This window comes from Triticum dicoccoides, chromosome 4A (assembly GCF_002162155.2).
Source record: "Triticum dicoccoides isolate Atlit2015 ecotype Zavitan chromosome 4A, WEW_v2.0, whole genome shotgun sequence".
Lineage (NCBI taxonomy): Eukaryota > Viridiplantae > Streptophyta > Magnoliopsida > Poales > Poaceae > Triticum > Triticum dicoccoides.
The window spans coordinates 349,241,314-349,251,675 of NC_041386.1; the positions used below are offsets into that span (position 1 = coordinate 349,241,314).

The 10,362-nt window shown below is 48.7% G+C and overlaps 1 protein-coding gene across 1 annotated transcript; it reads left to right on the plus strand.

Moving 5' to 3' along the window:
- Positions 1-1,158: 1,158 nt before the first annotated feature.
- LOC119285902 (probable serine/threonine-protein kinase PBL15) lies at positions 1,159-2,977 on the plus strand. Its single transcript, XM_037565231.1, has 3 exons — positions 1,159-1,752; positions 1,860-2,132; positions 2,245-2,977. The coding sequence occupies exons 1-3, from the start codon at positions 1,330-1,332 to the stop codon at positions 2,839-2,841; spliced, it is 1,293 nt and encodes a 430-aa protein (XP_037421128.1). The 5' UTR covers positions 1,159-1,329; the 3' UTR covers positions 2,842-2,977.
- The last annotated feature ends 7,385 nt before the right edge of the window (positions 2,978-10,362 follow it).

Consider the following 10,362-nt stretch of genomic DNA (forward strand, 5'->3'; position numbering starts at 1 on the left):
CGAGATTCTTGGTTACCACGGTAACCGAGAAATACCGAATATATTACGGACAAAATTTATTATTGAATCGTTATAGAGAGCTATTGAATCGTTATTTGACCACAGAAGTGATAGTATCTCAATGGAACGTCTACACGCGCTACGCAAGGTGGTCGCGAGTTCGACTGCTGTGGGTCTTTCTTTTTTCATGTACATATTTTTGCAAAAAAAAAGGATATGCGAAGATGAGGACTCGAACCTGCGTCGTACTACTGACAGAAGTACATGGTTATCACCAGGCCACAGCTGGCTCTCATTATATTCTTGAGATGTTGCTTTATACTAGTGTATGTTGGAGGTAAAAATTGAAAAATTTCGGCATTTTTTGCTCGGGATATGACTTTCTCGTGGGGCGGCGAGAATCTCAGTAACCGCGCGGTAACCGTTTTTCTCGGACGGTACCCAAAACCATGGTCCTAGCCAATACACTTCTTTCTCTCTTTCTGCCCAATACGTGTGCATGTACGAGAACTGTACCGATCCTACATGGCATGCTCGAGAGGCTGCCCAGAGGTTCGCTCTTGGAGAGTGTAATGTGCATATCTGTGTATCAGACCCATCTCGAGCATGCCATGTAGGATTGGTACAGTTCTCGTACGTGCACGCGTATTGGGCAGAAAGAGAGAAAGAAGTTATAGTTGAGGTTGTAGCCACCTTCTACATCATATGTATGTGCGATTGCATCTAATCAATACATCGTGTAATTTCATCCTTTTTTTTAATAAAAAGGTAGATAGATTTCTACCTTATGCATTCAAAACGGGCCAATGGTCCGGATGACATGAGTCATTTTCATGAAGGTCGTGTAATTCCATCATCATACACTGACTTAGTACCACGGGTGGTGTATTATACTACAATTTCATTTCAGGTGCGATCGATCGACGATCAGTTTAATATGGATGGTACTACACTACTAGGCTAGTATATATGGTTTGGGAGAAAAAAGACGCATGCAAAAGGCGAAGCTGGGGATGCCATAAGCACATGCATGCACTGGACTGGACCAAAGGAAAGGATAGAGGGAGTGGTTCGATCGGGCAGTTGGGTTGTGTGTTGGATCGGTTGGCTTCGCACTCCCTTTTGCCCAATCGCCCGTCGCCATTGCTATATCATCCCTACCACGCCGTGCTTTCCCCCAACACTCACAACCACTACAAACCTGCTGCACCAACTGCTTCGTCTCGACCACCTCTACCTCTAGCTCGCTCTTACTCCTTTCCTTTCCTTTTCCACGCTCTCGCCAACAATCCAAGCTACACTAGTACCTAACCAAGTGTAGAGAGGAGGATGCCGAGGTCATGGAGACCGGTGCTGGCGTCGGCAACCAAGTGCTGCAGCTCCGAGGACGCCGTGGTGGCCGGGAACGGGCTCACAAGCTGCCGCCCGGCACGCTCCGAGTTCTCACGCCGTCTCGCCTCCTTCCGCCGCCTTTCCTCCATGACCAACAGCCCCGCCACGCCCAGGGACGGCAAGGACGACGAGGCCGCCGGGGGGATGGGCGTGGGCCCCATGCAGCTGCACTCCTTCAGCCTCAACGAGCTCCGCGGCGTCACGCACGACTTCTCCAGCGGCTACCTACTCGGGGAGGGCGGATTCGGCACCGTCCACAAGGGCTTCGTCGACGCCGGCATGCGGCCCGGCCTTGAGCCCCAGCCCGTCGCCGTCAAGCAGCTCGACATCGCCGGCCACCAGGGCCACAGGGAGTGGCTGGTAATATAATCCTTGCCCGCTGTTACGTACGGTTGTCAGATTCCTAGTCAGTCCTCCAGACCAACCCTACTAACTAGTAATTTGATTGCATGGGGATGGGGTTGCAGGCCGAAGTGATCTTCCTTGGGCAGTTCCGGGACCAGCACCTGGTGAAGCTACTCGGGTACTGCTGCGAGGACGAGGAGCGCCTCCTCGTCTACGAGTTCATGCCGCGCGGCAGCCTCGAGAACCACCTCTTCAAAAGGATATCCGCGACGCTACCGTGGGGCACCAGGCTCAAGGTCGCCATCGGCGCCGCCAAGGGCCTCGCCTTCCTCCATGGCGCCAAGCAGCCCGTCATCTACCGGGATTTCAAGGCGTCCAACATCCTCCTCGACTCGGTACGTTCCGTCCTTCACGAAGTGGCATGCATCATCGAATTGGATCGATCTACCGGCAGTCTCGTAATTAAAGTTGTGTGTGTAACTGATCGTCGACCGGTGGAACTAACAGGAATTCACGGCGAAGCTGTCAGACTTCGGACTGGCCAAGATGGGTCCCGAGGGGGAGGACACGCACGTCACCACCCGCGTCATGGGCACCCACGGCTACGCGGCACCCGAGTACGTGCAGACAGGCCACCTCACAATGAAGAGCGACGTGTACAGCTTCGGCGTGGTGCTGCTGGAGCTACTCACGGGCCGCCGGGCCATGGAGCACATACGCGGCCGGGGCGTGCACGCTAAGCAGACCATCAAGCTCGTGGAGTGGACCCGGCCCTACCTCGCCAGCAGCCGCCGCCTCCGCTGCATCATGGACCCTAAGCTGGCGGGGCACTACTCCGTCAAGGGCGCGCGCGGGCTGGCGCACCTGGCGGTGCAGTGTACCAGCGCGCAGCCCCGGGACAGGCCAAGCATGGTCGCTGTGGTCGAGGCGCTCGAGCGGCTGGAGGGGCTCAAGGACATGGCCGTCAGCATCGGGCTCTGGCCCACCACGCCCGTGGCCGAGAGGAACGCGCTCTCCGCCAAATTTCGAGCCGAGATGGAGGGTGCCGGCACCGGCAGCGGTGCTGTCTTGAGGCGCAGAAGCGCGTCCGCTAAGCTGCCGTGATCTGCTTGCCACGTCCACCTACCTGCCACGACGTTTTATCGCGCATTGTATGTGCGCCTGTTGTACGTGTGTAAAAAAACCTTACTTTGTACTCGAAGTCTGAAATGAACCTAGAACTCCAAATCTTTGAAATCAGCACCCTATCTTATCTAATCCCGGTTTATCCTGGCTCTTCTTGGCTGAGAAGTTGTTTGTCTCCGCCGGGATTGCACACGTGGCAGAGATGTGGCAATCACAGCCAGCCGGTGTAAGCATGGTGATGATTTGTAGTAGAAACTTTGATGGTTGTTTACGAACAAGCACACATGCCACTTCTTTGCTTGATGGTCTGAAGGTGGTGATGATTTGTTCTAGTACATTTCTACAGAAGGCATGAACCCTTTATTAGCATGTGAACTTAAGAGGCTAAGAGCTGCTGAACTACTCTCTTATTTGTTAGAATAAATCCGAGGCGCGGCGTCGCATGTTCATATAAAATCATTTGGTCTGGTGGCTACATGTTTTTTCAAGTGTTGCATCAAGATGTTCAGTCTGTTGGTGTGAAGGGTTGCTTGACTTTGTAGCAAAATGCCAAGTTGATGAAGATGGACTTGTGCGGCAAGGGCGGCGTGCGTATAAGGCTCGGGAAGAGTCTGGAGTGTGTCGTGAAGGATCATGCATATACAAGGCGTCCAAGGAAATGCACAGATGTGCGAGGCGGACACAACGCAGGGTGGAGCATGGTGCAGTCGGATAATTTCGGCTGGGTCGGATTGGACAATTTGATGGATCGGTAGGGATGTCGGTCAAAACAAAAGACGGCGGTGATTTCAGCGACAACGACATAGGAGCATGATGCTGATGGTGACCGACTTCTGGGGCATGGAAACACGTGGTGCAAGCCTAAGGGCTTGTACGATTTCGACAGACTTTGGCGTGGGGTTGATTCAAGACGATGCACATGAGAGCTTGGAGTCGACAGGGCGCGGGAGGGTGGCACGTACAACCACCATGGAGTCATGTTGAAGGTGGAGTTGGAGTCTAATGGATGTGATACGGAGCATCCCACGTTCATCCCCATGTACACTCCGATTACTCTCCAAGCCCCAAGGGTACATAAGATGAGACCTCGACTATATACCATTGGACACAAGGTGAACTTGCTCCTCTCCGAACTTCCACTTTCCACATGTGAGACATGGCTACTACCTCAAACTTGTGTGCTATGCATGTCCAGGAACTAAGAGGAAGCCCATGGACCAGAAGGTAAGGACACCAAGCACGAGGAACAAGAAGAAGGGCTACGGAAGAAGCTCCAGCCACCAGACGACCGGCCGGGACCGGACGTCCGACGCCTGAAGACCCACCGGACGACCGGCGATCCCGCACCCGAGCCAAAATGAGCGGACGTCCGACAAGTCCCGGACATCCAACACACTCCAGCATCCGGACGTCCGACCGCCCCCGGAAATCCGGCGCCACCTCATCTGAGCCAAAACGCCGGATGTCTGACAAGTACCGGACGACCAGACCCTCGCGAGCCACCGGACGTCCGGTACCTGTCGGACGACCGGCCCCTGGCTATGTCCAGTGTTGCGGGCCGAAGCCCATGTACCCTTCACTTACCCCTCCGTGTCCCTAGACTATATATACTCCTCTATCACCTCCTAGTTAGGGTTAGTAAAGTAGTAGCTCATTTAGAGATAGAGCTTTGCTCATCCATTACGGATTTACTCCACGAGAGAGACTGCAGCCCCTCTTCGGAGAAGATCCACCTTGGATTCAAGACCCCCTTGTAGGAAGATCCTTCTAGGATTCAAGCCCCCATCTCCTTTGAATTTGGGATGAACTCTACCATCAAGACCTCCTCATGGAGATGAACCTTACATTGGATCTTTCGCTTTGTTGTTCATGTACCTTGTGGATCTTGTGTGTTTGATTGTCTAGTGGATGTGTGATTGGACTTGTTCTTGAGTGTTTCCCTTTGTGTTTTCTCTCTGTTCTTCCCCGTGTTCTTCATGTTCTTCGCGGGATCTGCTCCTTTCGTGAAAGATCGGCCACATAGGGTTTCACCCTACATCATCTTGGTATCATGAGCCACGTTGATCATGATTTCGGAGCCTCCCCTCGTTGTTTTCTAGCCTAATTTTGTTGTGTTCTTCCCCAATTTCGAAAATCCCCACCAAAAATAGCCTCAATTTTTTTTGTGATTTGTTGGTTTGACGAAGTTTTGTTGGATTTGCTTGGTTTCAAGTGGATCTAGCATTTCCCCACTTTCCATCCATGAAACCTCCTCTATTTTGACCTCAAAATCCCCAAATTCCGCCCAAAATCGCGTCCCGGATCTGAAATTTCGCGTTGACCCCGACCCACCGGACCACCGACCTTTTACGGACGTCCGGAGCCCCTGGAACGACCGGACGTCCGACCTTTTCCGGACGACCGGAACCCCTAATCCGAGCGTAATTTACGGACTTCCGAGCCCTCCCGGACATCCGGCCCCCGGACATCCGACCTTGTCCGGACGTCCGTAACCTGTAGATATCACATTCGCTCAAATTTTGTTTTGGCCATAACTAATTCATCCGAACTCCGATTTTGACGTTCTTTAGCTCATTGAAAAGCTCTTCACATCCTCCTTCTCAAAAAAATACCACCAACATCATTTGACTCCATCAAAATTTTGAAACTTTGGCATCTTTGCCTAGGGCTTCCACCACATCATTCGCTACACCACCTCCGCATTCCCGCTACCACCATTTGACATTTGACATTTGAGATTTTGAGTTCACGGTTTTTCCGTTTCATAAGGTGTTTCGGCTACTTAGGGACGAGGCTCCATCATCTTGGTATCTCCATCAAGATCACTGCCACTCATCATCGACACGGACGGTAACCTCCGTATCATCTTGGTATCGTGGTATCCCTCCATTGTATATTCCCTTGCCATTGCATTGATAACCCCTAGCCCATTTTGCGTCACTTGCCTATCGAGACTAGCCATTTGAGTATTGTCGGCAACGTTACTTGTGCACATTAGTGATCTACACCATACATTGCATATATATCGTATCATATTGGTATCATCATATCATCTCTTGTGCCTCAAGTTTGTTCCCGCATATACACAATTACTATCTTGGTTTGTGCATTTCGCAAAGTGGCCATACAAAAAAAGCTTTTAAGCAAAGAAAAAGAGTGAACAAAGAGCTTGTAAGCAAGTGCCATATAATCGTACCACATTGCATAAGATTGTCATATCCGATCATCTAGGATCATACCACCGGAACATCATATACATAGCATACTCGGAATAGAAGTCGTTGCATTTTTGTCTCCTATAGGTTGTGCACAAGTGTCGTATCCGCCTATTGAGCAATCGTGCTAGCGTCTCTCTAGAGTTGTGCAACAAGAGCATTTTCCGTGGATTCCACATTTTGAGCTCATTCCTTGGTTGCACGACCCCATTTATCTATCCGTGTGTGTGTTTCCGTGTGCCACATATAGGTTTTGGTCTACTTGTTTCACTTGCGAATTTGTGAAACTCTTTCAACATTATTGACTCTTGCTAACATTTTGCATCAAATTTTTTGTGCCACTATCCTCACCGAGCTCCACCATAAGCCTTACTTTGTAGGTTTGAGAAACCGACAAGAATTGGTACCAATTGTGCTATTTCCTTGTCCACATTGGAGTGATCATTGATCCACTTTCAACTTCGGTCAAGGTACATCTGGTATTCGTTCTTCTCTTTCTACCACTCACATTTTTCACTTGGAGTGATGGATAGGCAAGTCATTTCATCTCCGGTCTTCCACAACAACGACGGCGTGAACAACTACATCACCAAAGCGTCAATTTTCGATCTACAACGACAAATGTAAGGCGCACAATCAAGATTGCGAGAGCGCATCGAGAACCTCTCCATCGACATTGGACACTCCAAAGCAAGGAAAATGGACTACATCGACAACAAGCTTTCCGCACAAAAGGAGGATCAAGATGCAAGGATGGAGGAGATTCGGGCCTTGATCAACCGTTCTTCCCCTTCATCATCCTCAAGTCGGCGACGTTCAAATCGATCATCTTCGGAACGCTCAAGAGATACAAGTGCAAGTCGTCCACGTCCACATCTCCATGGCAACCACCATCAAATACGTGATCCACCTCGTCATGAAGGGCAAGTCACCTCCAAGCAACATGTGCACGACGACGACCAACGACATCTACTACGAGCTCAAGTGCGACAACGACACCATCATCATGATGATGCTCCACAAGCGCAAACCTACAAGTCCCAACAAACCCTACTTCACGCCAAGGCCAAGCTTCAAGAGCAAAAGAGAAGACCGCGAGACGAGCACCACCAAGACGGAGCTACGACTACCACCACCACTTTGGCATCTTCGCCAAGTGCTATCAAGGCATCTTCGCCTTTGGATGTACGACATCTTCGCCTACTTCCCGTGAGTTCGCCTACATCGACATCATCAAGTACAAGGCGACCACCTACAAGCAAGGGTGACACTTCCATCTTCGGAAGCCCCTCAAGGAAGATGGCCGAGCATGGGAAATTCCCTTCGGTCATGGAGACGAGCTATGAGGTGCCACATCATATGGACCTCCTACAACAACAAGACGGCGACGAGAAGGTCGAGCAAGGGCCATCCCCTTCGACCACGGTGACGAGCATGAACCTCTTCAACAACATGAAGACGACGCCCATATTAGACTCATTCTCTGAGTCAAGCTACGGGACCGCACATGAGACCTTATATTTGGTCTTAGAGGAGAGTGATGATGTGCCATCTTCGGCCTTCATCCATGGCTACGACTACGACGTGATTGAGAATGGAGACATTTGCACCAACATCTCTCTGACACCGACATGTGACGAGATGCCCCAATTGCCATGTGAGGAGAGCCACCACCACATGAGTGACATGAGTGACTCCACCACACGTGACATTGAGAGCATTTCCTTTGAGAGGATGAGTGTGACCACCACTAGCCCCACACTTGAGAGCATGCCACACATCCTATGTGAGGTTGAGAGCCATTTGGGTGACTCCACCAACCATATGAGTGAGAGCATCCAAGAGGGAATGCGTGAGCCACAACACTTAGTGAGTGAGGTAGTTGAGACGGCATGTGAGGCCACTTTGATTTCTAACGACTTAACCTCTACTCCGAGTGTGTTTTCTTCTTTGGTGCTAGGTCTCCTACATGAAGACACGCCTATCCACGATGAGTCCATACCTCCAATGGAGACGATGATGGCCATGATGGACGATGCTGCACCCCCCACATGGTTCCATCAAGATGAAGATGACCACGACTCGGTCTTCGACACCTCACCTACAACACATGAGCGATGCTCCAAAGGTAAAATAGGTGATGGTGCTTCTCTTGTCCCACTAGTGGACTATTTTATGAATGATTGCTTGCATGATGTCGACACACCTATTCCCATGCTTCATGCTAGTGTGACTTCCTTATGTCATGACTTACCTATTTATGATGAATATGATGATGAGCATGTCGAGTTGCCTAGTTGTGATGTTATGCTCCATAGGATATCATGTGAAAATTCTTTTGGTCACATCATGTTTGACAATCCATTAACCTTGTCATATGCTATGAGTGAGATATCCCATATTGCATCATTTCAATCTCAACATAGTAACTATGCATGTCCCATTAAAATAAATCCCATTTCACTTATGGCATAGATGACAAGACGATGGTCATTGGCTTTTGTTTTTCATGTGATGATATTGCCATGCTTCCTTTACATGATTTGCACAATTCATCTACTATGCCATGCCATGATCACATAGAACCAAATATGCTTTGTTTTGGATGTTGTCAATATTCTCCATGTGATGTTCCCATTAATTCTCATGAGGAGACCCCCATAGTTTCCTCATACATATTAGGAGATTTTGATGCATTCCAAACTTTGCATGTTTGCCATGATTGCTTGCATCGTATGCATTCCATGAATAACAATGCTCTACATATTTCTAGTGATGCATTATACACTTTGAGTCTCCATTATGCTATACATAACAACAAACCTATCATGATGGATGACATGTTTCTATATCACGCATCTCATTTACTCGAGAATTGGATATTTTATGCTAACCAACACAAGCACGTGCACATCATGATGGATGATGTGTACATCTACCACACACACACAATTTTCCCTTTGTCTTTCTTTTGTGTAGGTACTCCCGTATACTCGTCATCCTCTCAATCCCAAGAGTTGACGAAACGAGCTCTTGAGAGCAAAGATGACTTGGGATCCCGTGAACTATCCTTCCCACCGCTCTCTTCGCGCAACGACTAATCGCTTCTCTTTCACTTGGCTCTCACACGGCTATGGGCTATATACCGCTTGTCGCTTCATGCTCATTTTCCCCTGTTCACTTTGCATGCTATGCTTACTTCTATGCCTTTGCCATGCAATTGTGACCCTTGCGTGCATCTACCCATGATTCACCATTATGCTACTCCTATGTGTATTTGCATGCTTGGTTGAGATCCTTGTTGCTATTGCCATGTTTATCATGTGCCTCATGCTATTGATGCTATTTTGCTCATATCCTCCTTTCATGCTTGTGATATGTCTTGTGCATTATTCATGACCACTATTTGCACACATGACATACTTGACATGATCCCTTCTAGTACGTTGCATCTTCGCACTACTAGCTTTCTTGCCTTGATTCATATGATTGCCTGCTTTGTCGCATCACCCATGTTACACTATTACTTGCTTTCTTGGGTTGATGACATATATGTTCATGCCTCTCACATGATACATCTTGTTCATTGTCGCTTGCCTCCAATTGTTGCATCTATGTTTATTGATCTCGGAGACTTGGACATATTACTTGTGATGCATGCTTGTTTACTTGAGCCTATTGTATTTGGTTGTTCTCACATCATATGCCGCCATACTATGAAATGCTCCCTTGTTCTTTTTTATGATGAGCATGATGCATACACTTGTTGGGTATTTTACCACACGAATGATAGGTTTTGCATCTCCGCTAACCTCATTTGTTTTTCCGAGTGTTTGTCATGTTCTTTCATGTTGAAGGATTCACAAGGCGATACCCACATGACACAATTTGGTCATGTGAAGGCATACAATATGTGAAACACCAACATTTGCGACAATCTCCTAAAGGTGAACTCTTTCCCTTTGAGCCATCCTCAAATATGCATATTGGATGGGTCATTCTTTCATTGTTGTTTCCTTCTTCTTGTCTACATGTTGCACCTATTGGATGGAGGACCGACATTGAAGATTGGCTCTATGGACCTTCGCATTGAGGAGTGCTCAGACTTCTTGGATGCACCTTCGAACCTCCACTCATGCCACGACATCGAGCATTGGTACACGAACACCTCCATATTTGTTGATTGTGCTCTCACATGTCCTGCTCGATGGACATATCATACACATGACAAATTTGCATCTTATGCATGGATTGACTCATATTATGATTGCCTTGTTGCATCTTG